The sequence below is a fragment of the Myiozetetes cayanensis genome, unplaced genomic scaffold, assembly GCF_022539395.1.
Source record: "Myiozetetes cayanensis isolate MyiCay16 unplaced genomic scaffold, myiCay2020 scf6-25, whole genome shotgun sequence".
NCBI lineage: Eukaryota > Metazoa > Chordata > Aves > Passeriformes > Tyrannidae > Myiozetetes > Myiozetetes cayanensis.
In genome coordinates this window covers 19,872,832-19,890,634 of record NW_026087853.1, presented here as the reverse complement: position 1 = coordinate 19,890,634, position 17,803 = coordinate 19,872,832, and the positions used below count along the sequence as shown (strand labels likewise).

General features: G+C 40.3%; 1 protein-coding gene across 9 annotated transcripts in view; it reads left to right on the top strand.

Moving 5' to 3' along the window:
* The window catches only part of NRXN3 (neurexin 3), a 996,573-nt gene that overhangs the window by 268,517 nt on the left and 710,253 nt on the right, over nucleotides 1-17,803 (top strand). For all 9 annotated transcript variants that reach the window (XM_050335880.1, XM_050335881.1, XM_050335870.1 and 6 more), the window contains 2 exons: nucleotides 1,269-1,570; nucleotides 8,132-8,293. In XM_050335880.1, the coding sequence (XP_050191837.1) occupies nucleotides 1,269-1,570; nucleotides 8,132-8,293 (464 nt within the window). Of the gene's footprint in view, nucleotides 1-1,268; nucleotides 1,571-8,131; nucleotides 8,294-17,803 lie in introns of those variants that run through there.

Here is a 17,803-nt window from a genome sequence, read left to right as displayed (position 1 = left end):
CTAATAAATTCTGTCTGATCTGTATTAGGATTACTAAATGAGACAAGATGAAGCAAAAAAATACTATTAATATCAATGGAAATAGGACCAACACCCACCTTATGCAGTAACTTCTAAGCAATGATAGCTTGACTGCATCCACTATCTACTGCTCAGACTTGCTTTCACAACTGTAAGTCAGAAAGGTGCTGCGTTACTGAGTGGGGGGACCCTTTTCCCCCAGATGGCACTGGTAGGAATGGGCTACAGAGAGCCCTCCTGCAAGCTTTCCTATCACTGTCCTACATTTCTTTCACTGGACAAAACCAGGGTATGCAGCTGGCTCAAGTCACATAAGTGCAATAGGGCAACAGAACTGGCTTTGAAGGACTGGAACAGGAGGTACTGGGAAGCAGACTTCTAGCTCACACAGAGGATTTTCATGATATTCAAATGCTGCCTCCAGTTGCTAAGAAATTAGTGCACTGGCTTTCCTTAATGTACATAGGAGATTTTTTTTCCTAATGAGGAAATATTTTATGTCATGTGCCGTGAATAATCCTCCCATGTTTATTTTTGCCATATAAAGAAGATGTGCTTGTCTAGTACAGATTTCCTCGACAAGGTGATCAGACAGGCAAAGTTCTTAGATATGTTTACCAGCAACATTACTCACATCTATGGACAAAATGTTTTATGTGGACTTCCCTCCTACTGTTGGAGAAGGAATCTATAGGACACTTCATGTGGCTCTCTTGCCTGCTTGGTCTCTCATTCAGTTGAAAGAAAGGGGCAGCTCCATCAGGATTATATTCTGATGTCTCTCTTAAATTGCCTGTCGGATGGGTTAATATAAATTCAGTTGGCATTAATGCTGAATCTAAATGCTGATTTTTGGGAAATGGTGAGGGTTTTTAAAATGACACATACGTGGTGGTCGTGCTGAGAATAGAAGAGATTTCCATCATTTTCCCAAAAAGGATGTGAAGGGCCTTATAGCAGTCCTTAAATGTTTTTCCTAGATTTCACTGCATACTGTTGAATGGTCCCTATGATGACAATGCTGCAGTGAAACTGAAAACACAGCACTGAAATTTGTCAGTACTGAGGACCCTGAAGTTAATTCTCTTGATAGTCGTATTAGAAAAGGATCTGTACAGTCATTAGCGTGCCATGATATACAGCTGTACAGTAAACAGTGCTGTGGGATTGCTTAGAGATTTCATGACAACCTTGAATCTTTTCTTTGCTGACTGCTGAATAGGTTTTTTTTCCCCCTTCCTTTCCAGCGCGAGATGAGAATATGGCCACTTTCCGTGGTTCCGAATACCTGTGCTATGACCTGTCGCAGAACCCCATCCAGAGCAGCAGCGATGAGATCACTCTCTCCTTCAAGACGTGGCAACGCAACGGGCTCATTCTGCACACCGGCAAGTCGGCGGATTATGTCAACCTGGCCCTGAAAGACGGTGCGGTGTCCTTGGTCATTAACCTGGGGTCTGGGGCCTTTGAGGCCATTGTGGAGCCGGTCAATGGCAAGTTCAATGACAACGCGTGGCACGACGTTAAAGTGACACGCAACCTGCGGCAGGTAATGGTGAACGGGAGAAAATGCTGGGGAGAATTTTGTGTTGTTTTATTGGGACAGGCAGATGGGAGAGAGTGCTGGAAAAATGGGGAAGCTCAGTGGAATTGCTAGTGTCTCCACCTATGCTAGATCTTGGTACCTAGAAGACAGTGAAAAAACATTATTTGATGGGAATTTATCCCTGCCGCAATATCTTCATTTCCACTTTTAATTTTCTGTGTTTTTTCAGTTTGATTTAATAATAAAAACTTGTAACATAACTTTACTTTCATCTCTCTTTTCCTTTTTTTCTTTTTCTGTTCTCCCTTTTTTATTTTATTATTTCCTTAATTATGATTCAATCTTATCAGTAATATTCTTGTTGTATTTAATTACTGTGGGAAGAGAGCCTTTTTCCAACAGCCAATGCTCTATACCTCTCTCCTTTTTCTTTCAGTTTTGTTAATTGGTTTAACCATTGCCATGATGTCACAATTCTAATTCTGGAAGTCTTTTGTTTTCCTTTTTCTTTTGTGTATGCCTGTGAGTGTGCAGGTGTGCAGGCTGGTGGGTGTGTGTGTAATTAATTTAACTTTATAGCTTTGGAATTAATTGGCTGGAGTCTCTCTGAGTCTTCTTGATTCTCTGTTCTTCTCTTCTTCTGATTTTTTTCCTCTTCTTTCTATAATGAGATTTTACTTTATTTCTTGTGTCTCTGCCTATGAGACTCTTCTGTTGGCTGTGAGGACTGGAAAAGTGGAAGCATCAAAAAATCCCAAGCAAACCCAGATCAATCCAGCATCCTACAATTCCACTTTGGAAAAGTTTTACTGATTTTACCACTGTAATTTTGCACATCTACATGCTGCTTTTCCAAGCAGACAACTGTATCAGGTGATGTATTTGGTAGTAGGCTAGTCTTAAGATCCCAAAGCCTTTCTCATGAAATATAAGTTCATACATAAATAGATAAGATAAAATTAAATAACCTTGCTCTGAAAGCTGGTAAATATATCAAGTCACTAAGGCCCATCCCCTGCATGATAAATGAGGTTTACACTCTGAATAGGAGCTATTTCTGTCTTGATCATTGGTAGAGGCAGCAAAAATAGCTTGTAAACTAAGATTTTAAAATCGATTTGTGAATAAAATATGACCTATTTATTTTCTCATTAATGTGAATATTAGCACAACCCTTAATGGCTTTATATAAGTTTATATAATGTAATTTGCTGTGAAAACAGCTTTTGTGGTAACATTTTACAGTAGCTAAATAAATGTGTCTTTGAATATAGGATAATCATCACCAGGGATCAGAAACAGTCTCTACTTGCAGATGTCAGTGGATAATTTATTTGTTATGGGGATTTCATATCTTTCTTTTCAATATTTGGGTTTGGGGCTGAAGATTTTTATTTGTCTTTCCCATGTAAATCCCTGTGTTTCTACATGCTTAGGGTGTCTGGGTCTTTGACAAAAAATCTATCATCAAACTATCATGAGACTCCAGGATTCTTTCCTATGGAAAAAATGAATCTGTTTTCAATACTTTATATGCAGATGCAAATTTAATTTCTTATGCAGTGGGTGGGTCTCAATGATCCTATTTTGTTAAAACCTTCTGATCAGTACAGTAGAGGGAGATGTACCAACTGGTCTAGGTTTGTCAGTCTGGAAGGGTCAGAATGTATAGCCTTATTTGATTTGGGGGTTTTATTTTTATTTTTAGCTAGTTTCAGAACAGCTGATCTCTGAATATCCCAGCAGAGCTTACTGGCCAATTTTAGTTAATCATACTTTTTACTTTTTATTTTTTGTTGGAAATCAATTTCAATGGGAAAATGTGCTGGAAGCAAGATGAATCCTTGCTTCATGCCAGCATTGGTTTGGATCTTGAAGAAACAAAAAGTGAAGGGCCACAGACAAAACTCTGGATGGAAAGTTGTAACATTCTTGTCTTAATCTTTTAGTTAGTGATTTTTTAATTAGTCCATGGAAATGGACCAAGACAATGGAGCTATGTCTATGCCTTTTCATCTTTGATTAGACCAGGGCAATACTTTGGCAATTACTAGAAAGCAGGTGAGTCCCTTGCCAATTCAGCAGCATCTCAAACTTTTAATCCTTTGGATCTGTTTACTATGGATGTTTTTAAGTGATACTGAATTCTTAAAGCGTCCAACTTGAGTGGACAAGAGTGAGATGTTTTAATGAGATGGCTGTGCTCTTTCCAAAGAAAAGGCAGTCTTAAAGTCAAATTAAAAATAATTAGCAGAGGTGATTTGGGTTCCAATTATATAGATAAGCATGACAAAATACAGTTCAACAAAAAAAATATCAGTAAGACTGGACTTTTGTTTTTTCAGTCATCTTTTCACTGGATACTTCCATTTCAGCTCCTGATTGGTCTCAAGATTAAGACATTGACTAAGAACCTAAAACTACTCAGAAACTGGAATTCATGAGGCCTTGAGGCAGTGCAATCCTGATAGTCCTGAATGTTGTCATTGAATATAATTTTGTATAACCTAAATAATTTTGTATGTAAAAGATTAACTACCCTGTGTCTTTCCTGACATAAATTCACCTGTAATGTTGCAGCACAATAGAGTTCACCTGAAAGTCTTGTTTCCAGCTGTGCTCATGTTTCCTCAAAAGCACCCACTTCAAACTAAAAAACCCAACAAAATACATTGCCTCTGAATGCTAAGGCTTTATAAGAAAATCAGTAGCCTCCTTGTAATTGATTGGAAATATTGCACTGAAGATAAATATATTTCTCTTTATAATGAAATTAAAAAAAAAGAAAGAAATTCCAAGAATATGATCTAAAGCTAAAGCAATTCCAGCTAAATGGTCTACCAGCAGCTTCAGGAAGCCATCTCGTCTTTTCCTCTGCTTTTTTGGGGCTGAGAGAAGGGGGAGGAGGATTTGCATAATTTTTTGGCTGTTTCTAGAATTAGAGTAGAACTTTAAATAGTTGGACTTCTGCCCGGTATTTTTTGGAATTGTTAAATGTTTTGTAGCTAAGCTAGGAGAGTACTAAGTGCTACTTTTTTTTAGATCAAATGACTATCGCAGCGGTTAATCTCCTTAGAGACAAACGAAGTGAATCCACAGATTCCCTTGAGTAGTGATTGTTAATGTCAAAGCAAATCTCCTTGTTTATTTATCTTATTATTTCAGTTAAAACTAAGCCCTCTTTCTGCCTTGTGAGAAACCTTTACTTAGAAATGGGATCATGGCTATATTTTACCAGGGCTTTCAGAGCATGTTTGGGTCAGTGTGGTCTGGTGGGAGGAGGAGGAGAAGCAGAGGAGACTGAAGGTCAGACTTCCCATGTCTATATTCAGGTCTGCTGCTGACACTCCATCTCATTTTTAGCATGCTCTTCCCCCCATCCCATACTCCGACTCCCTTGTTTATAAAATGGATTTATTAACACAATATTTTGCTGCAAGTGAGACTTCCTTGATTAAGAATTGAGGATTTTGTGCTCATTGTACCCAAGTACAGAGTATTATTATTATTTCATTTCCAAAGGCAAATAACCTTGGGACTTTATGCTCAATGCCCCAAAGTCTTCACAAACTCACTTCCTTAGTCAATGGACAACTCTGAGGTTTGTGGGCAGATAGCTTGTACATGAGGCAGCATAAAACCTGCTTGTGTAATTTAGGATAGTTCATGCCAACTTAAGCCACTATAGAACAAGGACTTGGACCCTGCAGAGACTTCCCTTTCCTATTGACATTGAAACTAGTTTCAATGCAAAATCAGTTATAAAGATCTTGAGCTCCTCAGCTGCTAAAAAGCAAACAAGAAACACGTAGGTTCAAACAATTGACATCTGCATGCCTTGGGAGGGGTTAACAAAGCATCTGCAAAATTCTGTTAAAACCAACTGACTGGTAAATTCTCCTAGCTCCTCCATAATACAGATGCAGTATAATAGGAGAGATGCTAAATCTTGTCAGTCTTCTATCTTGACACAAGTGACACAATTCTTTCTACACAATTCCTCGACACATTTCTTCCTACAGTAGGAGAGGTTCGATTCCTATACTCTTGGATGACAGAAGTGAACTACAGGCAAGGCACACAGTCAAACGCAGGCTTTGTTGTGTGCTTCTCCTGAAAGTTACAAACTCTCCTGCTGTAAAGAAAGCTGCAGATTGGGAAACTTGGAAGGAAGACTCAGAGTCTTGGACTCTTCGTCTATATACTCCAGCCAAAGGAAATATTGGTCTGCTTGTGATACTCTGCAACACTTGAGGGTAGTGAAGCTTGGAAGAGGAGCAGGAATGTAGGTGGGTGGTTGTGGGCGAAAGAATGGAGTCATGGTTGGGACTGTGCTGAAGGGACAAATTGTGTACTGTGTGTGTACATCTCTGAGAGTAAGGTTCTTGTTTGAGGGAAGCACCTTGATGGGCATTTGAAGAGTAAGTATTGCACTGTTTTAACTTTGGTTCAGATCTGGAAAATGTGTATGAGGGTTGAAGTTAATAATTAATAGCAGGGTGGGAAGAGAAGGCAGCTCCCTCTTTCTTTACAGTCTAAATGGCATGGATCCCCATAGAGTCCTGGTCATATTGTCCTCTTTCTCACTTTGTGTGTCTCAGGTGCCCCACACCTTTTTTTGAAAAACTAACACTAGACCATTCATGCAATGTGTCATTTTTACTAACCAACTAATGTACTAACACCCTAACGACTCATCTTTGCTTTTAGTTATTTTAATTAACAATCGTTCTGTTCACGATTTTTTAATTTCCTTTCTTCCCCCTTTTCCGCAAAGCACTCAGGCATTGGACACGCTATGGTAAACAAACTACATTGTCTGGTAGATATCATTCTTATTGTCTCTTTTTTTGGGTTTGCCGTGTGTTACCTGCCTTTTCCTCCCCCTACCCCCTCTTTTTCTCCCCCCTCCTTTATACTTACTGCTTCTTTTAATTTTATTTTAATTTCATTTAAAACACTTCCCCCCCTCCTTTTTTTTTTTCTTCTTTCTTCTTTTTGAATAGAAAAATGAGCATCAAAAGCAACTCTTCTGGAAATGGGGTTTGGACATTTCTTTCATTGTTTTCTTCACCTATGTCTTTAGTTCTTCTTTTCCTTTCCAGTGATAAATTGTTGGGATTTTTGTCCCTTGGTTTTGAGTTTAGCTTTCTCTCTTTTGCTTTTGTTTTAATTTTGCTTTTTTTTCTCTGCTTTTGGTTTATGTGGTTTTTTTAACTCTAAAGGTTTCTAGATCAGAACCATTGCAGGGCCTCTAGTCCATGGTGGTGAAGGCTCTCTTTTTCTCTCCCTCTTTTGTTGTGGCAATGGCTATTACAGGCAAACTGGCCAGAGTTGTCCTCTTTCTCCTGATTTTCCCCCACTTCCCTCCTGCTTTCTCTCCTCCTCTTCCCTCTTGCTCTCTCTCTCTCTCACTTTCTCTCTCTCTTTCTGACCTCTACCTGCGTGGCCAACAGGAGCTCAGCCGATTGTTTGTTTCAGTACACACTCTGCATGGCATGTCCACGTCTGGTGACTCACCTCCTGGCCTCGATCTATTTTCCTCCATCTTCCCTTGAAACCACTAACAACATCTAAGCAAAATACATCAAATTCACTTACTACTTTCCCTCCCCTCCTTATGTCACCCTTCACCCTCCATGTGTTTGTGGTTAGAGATTTTCGGGATATTTCTGTTTGGTTTTGAGTTTTTTTGATTATTATGGAGTTTGTTTGGTATTTTTATTTTTTACTGCATGCAAGTGTGAAATGGTTTTCTCTCCCTCTCCTTCTGCCTCCCTCTCTTTTCACTTTTTTCCCATCATCTTTCTGGGCCTCAGATATATTGGCATGATATGTCAAAGTGCAGTGTGTGCACGCTTTTTCTTCTTTCTTTTTCTTTCTCATCTCTGCTTCTATCACACTTGGTGTGTGGTTGATTTATTTTGATTTATTTCATTTTATTTTCTGCTTATATTTTGGTTATGAGTTAGTTTTTAATTTATTTTACTTTATTTTATTTTTTTTGTGGTGGGTGTGTGTCTCTCTAGGTACATGGCATGCACATCCATAATGTATTGAAAGTGAGATCCCTTTCCCCCCATCCCTGAATGCATGATCGTCAGTGTGCCATGAGCAAAAGAAGCATAAAAAATAAAAAATACCAACCTTGTCTTCATTAGTGGTTTGTTTTGTTTTGTTTTGTTTTTTACTAACAACCATAACTAACTGTAATCATTAAAATAAATTCTAATCAATCATAAAATCAGCTAATATGAGAAATCTCTTTCAAGGACAGTTCCATTTTCTGGCCTGAATAGATGGAAAGCATCTGGATGGGCAGGCTGGTGGGTAAGCCTGAGAGTGCTGATGAACCAGAAAAGGGAGAAGCAGATGCTGAAACATTTCTGTTGTGAGAAAATCAGACCAGAAAATAGAGCTTCACTGAACTAAAAAAAATACATACCAAATATCAACAAAATCCTTAATAAAACCAACATAAAATTATAGGGGAGGTAAGTTGTTCTGTTCAGGATTGTAAGGTCATTGCTGGGATTTTCTTTGTCCATTGTGTCCCTCAAACAGGTGACAATCTCTGTGGATGGCATCCTTACCACCACGGGCTACACACAGGAGGACTACACCATGCTGGGCTCAGATGACTTCTTTTATGTGGGAGGGAGCCCCAGTACTGCTGATTTACCTGGCTCTCCAGTAAGCAACAACTTCATGGGCTGCCTCAAAGAGGTAACTGTTTCAAATTAATTCTTGTTTCTGTGCTTTGGGTTTCTTAAAGTCATCACTCTTTCCTGCCTTACACACTCAATGTCTTTCCCTTACGTTGAATTTTATACTGATACTGCAACAGGATAAACTTGTCATTTGGCTGGACAGAAGGCTGGAAGACTCATGATCTTAAGGGCAGAATCAGACTTCTAGTGTTTGGATTACAGAAAAAATAACCCTGGTAGCAGGAGAGGTGTCTTCTGTAAGCTGTTAGTAATGTTTTCTTCTAAATGGCTATCTTCTAGGCACTGAGGCAATAGCCATTATAAAAAGATAAATGGCCTTTGTTTACCAAGTAACATTTTTAGCTGAAAAAATCATATTCAGAAGCTTATTTAGAATTTTTTTTATGATCCTCTATTTCACCTGGGAATATAGTTAGTTCTAAATTTTCCAGGAGGATACAGAATTAGAATAAAATGGAAAGATAAAATTTGAAATTAGCATAAAAAGTGTAAATTCTGTGAGGAGAGTGCAGCATGAGGGTTTAATGAACGTGTGGCAATAACGAGGCATGTGGACTTGAAGTCCATGTGTTGTGATCCAATTACTGAGAGATACCTCTGCCGGAATTAAGGTGAAAACAAGACCATATGCTGAAGTCATTAGTACAGATTGTACTTAACAATAAAATGTGAGATAGAAATAAATAGAAAACAGAGGAGAGAACAGAGAGAGAGAGATTAAGCAGAAGATAGTCACCTCCAATGGATCCAGTGGCATCCCGTTTGTTCATCTTTGTCTTGGACTTCTTGGTGGTGGGGGGTTCTGAGATCATTCAAAACCTTTCACATTTATACGTTTTGAAAAACAAGGAATTAATGCTCATTGGTGTTACAGCCTGCCCCACAAGGCAGAAGTAACTTTTGGATTTTTGCTAATAAATCCGTTGAGGTGAATAAAAGTAAATCAACAGTAGATTACCTGTATTTACAGATATGATAGATATGGTTTGTTTTAGAACAATTTGGTTGCAAAGGAAAACAGGTATGTAGCTGTTTTGGTTGTATTGTCTACCATAATATGGCAATATAAAAGCATAAAGCTATCACCCAGGAAAATGTGTAACAGAAATGAGAGAAAGAAAAAGAGAGAAAGAATAAGAAGTTCATAGTCACCACTCGGAGTTCTCTGACAGACTTTGTTGTTGTTGCCGTCCTCACTGTTATCACTGGTGTCTTGGTCCATCGGGGATTGATGAGGAAAAGAAGCCCATGAAACATAACCAGTGAGTTTATGTACCCTTAGAAACACTTCTGGTGCTTCCCCTGTGTGTGTGTGGAGTGCTGGTTTTGCACAGTCATGCTGTTTTTCAGAGGCTGAAGGTGATGATTTTTGTAGAGTCATTTAGGCATGGGGCAGGGGGTTGCTTCAGGTGCACCCCTGCTAAGAGGCCTTCTCTGGCTAGTGATGGGTGTGTGCACAGAGGGCCTAGCCTGACTCATAGGAGATAAGTATCACACACTGAGAGCTACCACTGTCCTTCTTTAGACAAGCATCACACACCTAGAGACTCACCCTTAGGGCCTCCACAAACCTAGCAGTTTGGGGGTTATGGCCTCCTCCCATCAGCTTTATCCTCAGTTCCCTGGCAGGAGGCTTGCACAGCTCACTACAGTAGCAGTGTTTTAAAGCAATGGAAAAAATTCAATTCCTCAAAATTGGCTCCACAGTTCTCTTGTTCTACTGGTTAAATAATTCTCCAGCTTCTTATGCTAATTAGTCCCATGTTCAACTCAGTCTTTCTGTTTGAGTTGGTGGGTTTTTCGAGTCAGTGGTTGCGATCTCTCCCTGATGGAATTACCTTTTATGCAGTCCGAGCTGATTTCAGCACAGTTACTGAGTTGGCTTTCCTTGTGGCCCATAAATTCTGCATTCTTTGTGTCCTTTATCAGTGATACATTCTTCTCCTCCAGCTTTGTTAATCTCCTCCTAGGCCTGAGAAAACACCTGGATGATAGTACCACCCTTAAGTTCCCCTCACTTGTGGCTTAAGTTACAGTCTAAGTTCTAAGTATTCATGGAGGCATATTTGGGGGTGGAGGGCTTCTGTGGTCACAGATGCCATCTGTTCCATAACTTGGGGTGATCCTTGACTGATGATATGCATACGAGCAGCTGCTTCTTTATTCAGTTTGCCACAGTGGGAATTTGTCTCTGTATGGGCTAGCCACATGTAAGGTGGGCTAGCCAGATCTTACCTCCACCAGGAGTTAGCACCATCCTGTTGCTCCATTCTGTCCTTATCTCATGGCAGAGTCATTATGTGGCCTTAACAGTGTCTAGGACAGGCAACTGTGATCTTATAATTGCTACACTGTTGGGAATTTTGTGCAGTTGAGTGGCTGCCCTGGTCAGGAAGAGCTAGCTGGTTCCAAAACCCATGTTGTATTCCTCAGGCTGGGTGCACTTGTCATATAGTTAATCCACAACTTTGAGAAACTTCACACTTGGGTAATTGAGATTGGACTGCCTGGCTAGCAGCAGGAATCAGAATATTGTTCTTTGGGGGGAAAAAAAAAAAAGGTTAAAAAAAAATGAAGTCTCAATCCGAATCCCAAACTTGGTACAGTTTTGTTTGGGTGTTTGCCTTGCAATTATCTTTTGTCTTTTCTCTCTCTTCTAATATAGTTTGTGATTATTGCTGTGATTAATGGGGATGCAGATATCGATGTTTCCAAAATGTGTTATAGAAAGCTTACTGAAAAACAGTTGTAGGTTTTCTGTCAGCCGGCTTCCTAGCTAGCCTGGAATAAGAGTTTCTCGGAAGAGTTTTCTCCTTAAGGTTGGGATTCTGTACTAATACTGTTTTTCACAGGGTGTGGCAAGGTCGATCTAATTTTATTTGCAGCCCAGCAGGTTGTCGCAATATCATGTTTGTATGAACACTTAATATCAGAGGAAAGGTGGAGGTTTCATACAGGAGTCATGGAAGCAGCAATTCTGAGGTAGATGTTCTGTGGCTGTAACTGACTTGACATTACCATCCTACTAATGCTCGACTTGTGGTGTCAGGGGTTCTCTGTTATGTGCCAGTCCTCTGATGTGAGTAACGGTTGTCAGTCTGAAGCTGCTCTCCTGCCTGACCTCTGGATTGGTTAAAGAGATGCACATATGCTGAAAAAGAGCATGTGAGTATCTTAAATAAGAAATTAAACTGCCCTGCTTGAATACAAACTGCCATAGAATTCCTTCTGGTTTCATCTGTGAAGCCTTGGGCTTGATTTTCCTAGGCACTGAGCATCCCAGTTTGATTGAAATCAGGAGGAGATACAGCTTCTTAGTGTCTCTTTAAATCAGGATCTTAATTTTATTTATGGATGCTATGAACAAAACACTTAGCAGAGGCCATTTTTATGTGTGCTCTAAGTCAAGCCAATGGAGCAGAGAAAGCAGTGACAAGAAAATCTTCAGCAGCTATATTATTTATATAATCATTTGTATTCTATTAGCTTGCACAATGTGCTAAGAGGTGCTTACATAGCCATCCAAGGCTCATAATGCTCTGTGAGAAGAAAAACCCAAGCAACCACTTAAGAATGAGAGGAAGTAAACAGATAATCAGAATGTGCTTTGTAATCTTCACTCGACTAGGCAGTGACAGGAGATGTGTATGAGCAGATGTCTTGACTTAAGGACAGGCTGGTGCTCTCTGGTTTAGAGCTATAGTCTGCTTAAAAGCATCCTACTTATAGTCGTGGTCCAGTAATGCTTTCAGCTCTTGTGAAAATGTGTCCAAAATATACCTTGCCCAGTCTGTTATGACAAATCCAGTATACACTATTTACTAAATATAACTGTAGTGAAGGGTTTTCAGGAGAGGCATGTGGAAATGGGATGGAGAAATGAATTATTTCAAAAGGGAAGCCATGTTACTTAATTAGGACTCTGTGCTTCTGTTCTGCCATTCCTTCACACCCCTTAGGCCACAGGGTGAGTTACTGCAGGTATCACTAGGAAGTGAAAGTGTGCTTTTCCTCAGTTCTGCTTTTTGCAGGTGGGGGAGAATGGGGAGCTGCACTGGATGGAGAAGGGGCATCCCTAGATGACTGGTAGAATCCTGACAAAGTCCACAAGTGCTGATGTAACACCAGTGTCTGCACAGAGCAGGGTCTGACCAGAATGAGTAGCCTGCATAGGCTGAGAAGGGCTCTCACTGTATCAGTAGTGAATTACTCTGACATCAAAGGAGTCAGTGCTTTCATTAAGTGCACCTTTGGATTAGTTGAGCAGAAAATAGTTTGCCTTGTGAAAGTCCTCCCAGGGTTTATTTCCTCTTGTTTTCTTTGCTGGAGATGAAAACGTTGGTGGCAAAGGTAAAAGGACCAACCTGAGATCCACTTGGAATTAGGGGATGGGGTTTTTTGAGTGTTTTCTTTATGTTTACTTTTGAAATACCAGGGTGCATCTGTGCAATGCAATGCTGCACAGCATGGTATGAAAGAAACCTGAAGTGACTCAAGAAAGGTAAAATACCTGTGGGGATGAGACTGACTCCCTGGGGCGGCCAGCTTTGATCCTTGAAGAGGCAGAACTGAGTTAGTGCAATGCTTGTGTGCTTATAACATTTTTGATTCCAGAACCAGCTGCAGGGAATTTTACTTGGCTTTCTGCATAGCATAGTAGTGTATTTCATAAATCAGTCCCTATAGCTTGTGTTTTTGAACTTTTTCTTTGTGGCCAAAAAGGACACTTAGTCTCTCATCAGGCAGTATGGGAGCAACTTGAGTTTTTAAGAAAAATATTCTAAGCCAAGAAAGTTGGATGAAGGGTTAGGATAGACCAATAGCAAATATTGGTCCTTTCAATTTATGCTTTCAAGTAGAGCAACATGCTCTTTTTTCCTACCAAAGTCCTAGCTATGTAATTGCCTTTTCCCAGAGACAGCACACTCTGAGTGGATTGCACCGTTGTTTGTAATGGTGAAGAACATCCTGCCAAGCTCTTTGCTGATCTCTTGAAGGTGTTAAAGCAGAATGGTCTGTTCCTGCTCCCCAGCATTTGTTGAAGACTCTCTCTAGGGATGTGTCAATTTCCTAGGAAGGCAAAGGGATTTATGCAGAGTTTGGGGTGCAGCTTTCAGCATTTACCCTGTAATCTCTTGTATTTCATCTGGCCTACTTCAGCCTCAGAGTACACCAACAAAACTGCTCACATGGGGGCTAAGAAACCTCCTTGAGTGGAACATTGCCTTCCCAGTTCCTCTGAGATTACATGCAGGTGCTGAGCTGCAGGGGGCAGAGTGCCTAATGACCCTCCACAGTTGGGAAGGACTTCTCCACTCAGCTGGGGTTGGTGATAGGCAGGAGGGTAGCTCTGGCAGGGTAGACACTTCTTGTGGTCAGTCTAAGCCTTGACTAGGAGGAATTGGAGTGCATAAGAGTGTGTTCCTGGGAAGGAACTAAGGGTCTCAGGGCTCCTCTGCTGCAGTTATTATTATATATTATATATATATATATACACACATACTATATATTATTTCCTAAAATTAATCTAAATATCTTCTTATCTAAAGTATGTTTTCTTTAGGTCAGACAATTTCTGGCCTAATGGTTCCTCCTTTCACCAAAGAACAGATCCTCCTGTCTCTTCTTTTCCTTTCCGTTCTGATTGAAGAGATTCCAGCAAGTTGCTAAATCCTAAATCATAAATCCAAGACTCCTAAATCATAAATCCAAGTATTAAATGTGTAGTTCATGTTGGGGTTTTTCCTCCATTTTGATCAGAACTAAAGATTTCCCAATGTCTGGTAGCACTGTCTGGTTTACCTTTCTCCATAGCCATCCTGGCAGTGTTGCAGTATACCTGGCATTGTAATGAGGGAACAAGACTAGAAAAGAGAAGTAACTTTTTCCATGAAAACTTTAAAAGACTGAATATGCAAATAATAGGGTATTACACAGACATGAAGCATGGACATTGCGCTGTAGTTCCACAAAAATCTAATACCTTTTGAACCTTCATTCTTAAGATAAATCATTCTAGAGGAAATCTAGTGGGAACCCAGTGTATTTCCTAACATGGAGGAAAACAAGGTATGGAGATGGGATAGGAAGAGATACAGGAGCAGATCTTGAGACAGCTGAGAAGTGTTTTTAGTGGGTGTCAGGGAAGGCGTGACAGTGCCTCAAGAAATAGGGACTGGCTAAACATGGAGAAACACTGTCTGAAGGTGGAAAGGGAAAAGGATACATTAATAGTTTTTGCTGTTTTTAATGACACCTGAATGGCCAGAAGGAGGTAGGACAAGAAAGGTAACGACAAACACATGTTTTTGCACTTACTGAAGGACCACAGGGAGGAGTTTCCATTATCAAGGGTGGAGATGGAGAGTGGCAGGGTGGGAAATTTAGCTGTGTAGGCAAAGAGAGAAAATGGGATTTCAATATCCAATTGCTTGGGAAGGGAGAAAACCAGATATTTCCTAGGATTAGGGAAACAGCCATTCAGATTGGATTTACTTGGAACAATACTTAAATGGTGCATATGGAGGTGCCTTAGAGGAGCCTAAGGTGATCTCTAGAGAATGGATGTTCATGAGAGAATTTATGAAATCTTCACATTTTTCTATCAGTGCTTTATTAAAATCTAAATTCTGAAAAATGCTGATTGGTACTAACAGTTTGATGGAAATAGTGGGGCTTGCATATGGATGGAATATGGCAGAAATTATTGCAAGGGTCAGGCACCATCTGGCCATGATAGAAGAAGGCTGTGAAAGCTTAGATCATTTCTTTCTGAAATTTAACTGCTAGGAGCCAGATTTGCAAATGGTTCATGAGTGTGCCCAGTTGCTGTATGTATACCTCAGATGCTTTCTGCAAGTCAGGTCTTTTTCAGGACTATTTCCATGTGTGATGATGATATGGTTTCTGTTTGAGGATGATTTTTTCTGAATGGAGTGTCACACTGGGCAGAAGGCTAAAGGTGCAGATAGAAGGCAGCCTAAAACTGGAGGCAGAGAAAAACAGCCTGAGTGTGAAGTGGACAGATGGGGGAAGTTGTGGTTGCAATAGCCAGTCTCTATCAGGAAGATAAGATAGTCAAAAAGCTTTTGGGTGCCCAAGATCCCCTTCCGCAGCAGTGATTTAACAGAGCCTCAGGAATACATAAGAGAGTCAAGAATCAACAGTGTGGGGAATTTCACTGATGTGCTGTGAAGGAAGCCACCACATTAAAGGCACTAGTTTCCCTCACATGTTAGTCCAATACTGCTGCTCCAGCTGTCCTATTGTGTTTGGGCCAGTCTGTTTCCTGTCTGTATTACTTAGTGAGTTTAATATTTGAAAAAGAAAGGAAGGGGCTAGTGGCACTGTGTAGAAGCAGACAAAGCATGGTGAAAGATTGAATATGATTCCACTTCTAAAAATATTACTTGTTCTTAATCTTGGTTTCTTTCAGAGCATACCAAATAGCCCTAGTGATGATGATGACCCTGATTCCTAAACTTGCATATCTAGGAGTTGTTGGTTGCCCCACTCTTAAACTTCCAATTGAATTACTGCTGCTGTGGTGGATCACCCTCCTGTTACAGCTGTAGACTGTGTGAATTGAGAGTCGTGGAGATCTGTGATTTTCTCTGTGCATTTGCAGAGCATCCAGCACAAGACCTTCATCAGTTTTTTTGAGTGCCACTGTTGTAGAAATATTAAACAGTGGTTTGGGAGACACAACAAGGGAGATGTTGGCCAACGTTTTGTGCAGCTCCTGATGACATTCTTAAGCTAAAAAACCCCAAACTTATTTTTTGAAAGATTGAATTTGGAGATGGGAATTGAGGCATTTGGAAACTTACGATGCCTGATTTGGAGGGGGGGCATTGTCTGGAGGTGTGATGCTCTCCCAAAGTGCCCCTCGAGCACGTGGCTCGATGAGCCCATAAGAAGCTCACACAAACCACACTGAGGGACAGACGAAAGAGGAAGTTTATTGGGGATGGGGGTTTATGTGGCTTTCAGGGGGATTGAGAAGGGACCAATGACAAGGTCAAGGTACTATAGAAAAACCCAATCAGGTAAAGAGTTAACAGCCAATAGAAAGAGGTGAAACAAAGGCCAATGAGAAGGTGCAGGACATTCCTACATAAGGGTCTTTATAGGGGGGTGTCAAGAAGGAGACAGAGTGATTTTGCAAAATACAGAAAAGCCATCTTAAGATCTGTTTAAACAACATTAAAAACTTCTGTTTCTATAACATTTGAACTGTTTTCTTCTTTTCCTTCACCATTCCATCTCTGGCAGGACTTCTTCCATTCCATATAGGGCAAATTCATTGCTACAGAAACTGAGAGAAATATAATATAAGGCAAGATGCTGAGAGAATTCTCAATAGACCAATAGATGGGGAAGAAAAGGTGATAGTGTTTTCTCATCGAGTAAGGCTTATAAGCTTAAGTCCTGTGCTGGTTTTCATTTGCTATTTCTATATTAGCTCATAGTCAGAAGGGATATTATGGTTGGTTAGTCGAACATTTCCCAGGTTACCTGCTGGCTGCCAACACATATTGGATGCTTGGGAAAGAGTCCTGTAAGAGTTTGTGGTACACACTGAAGAACAACTTTCACTTTCTGCTATGAGTATGGGACACGACATGAAGCCAAGGTGAGCAAAAGGCACTCTGAACCGAGCATCTGAGAGCTGAAACACCTGTCTCTGGACTTCTGACAGCACTGAAAAAGAAGCAAGATTTTGAGGAAGATTGTTTAAAACCAAACTTTTTTATCTTACTAATGGAACTTACGTTGCCCTGCCAGACCTCTGCTGTGCTACCAGGAGTGGCATTGTGCCTTCCTTGTTTTGCTTGCCTATAGGTTTACATGTCCACTCCATCCTATAACCATGAAAGATTGGATGTACCAGCCTTTTTCCACAACTAGAGTGAAATTCACCCTATACACAAGTGTAGGAGAAAATGTATAATACCACTTATGTCAAATCAGGCGTAAGTCAAGTAAATCTTTTATGGTTCATGGTCTCAATGCTAACATTTAGCAGTGATACATGTCAGCCTCTCTGGAGAAGGCACTTGATCCAGCTGATTTTTCTAGTAGCTTTTTTTTTTAGAGAATCATTTAGCAAGGATAGGAGAAAAGAAGGATGTTTGTGTCTGGAAGTCCTTCCAACATATAAAGTCTATGCCCATACTGTGAGCCAGGGAGAAAAGACAGGATGCAGATTTCTATGCAGTATCTGTGAGTCATAGGAGATGAAAGGTCAGAGGTAAGTATGCAGAGAGGAAAGCATCCCATAGTACAATGTCAACTTTTGAGCATTAATTCATCTGAAAGAGTCTAGGCACTGAGGAGCAAACTAGCCATCCCTGTAGTCTTGGAGCTTTTTCCTATTTAATACTCTTCTGAGTGAATTCCCTTAACTTTTCCCACTGCCTTAATGATGAGAAAGTAGAATATCCCAGATTGATAGTTCCCAGAAGTATGTCCCAGTCAGTTTGATGTGACAAATGAATATCTT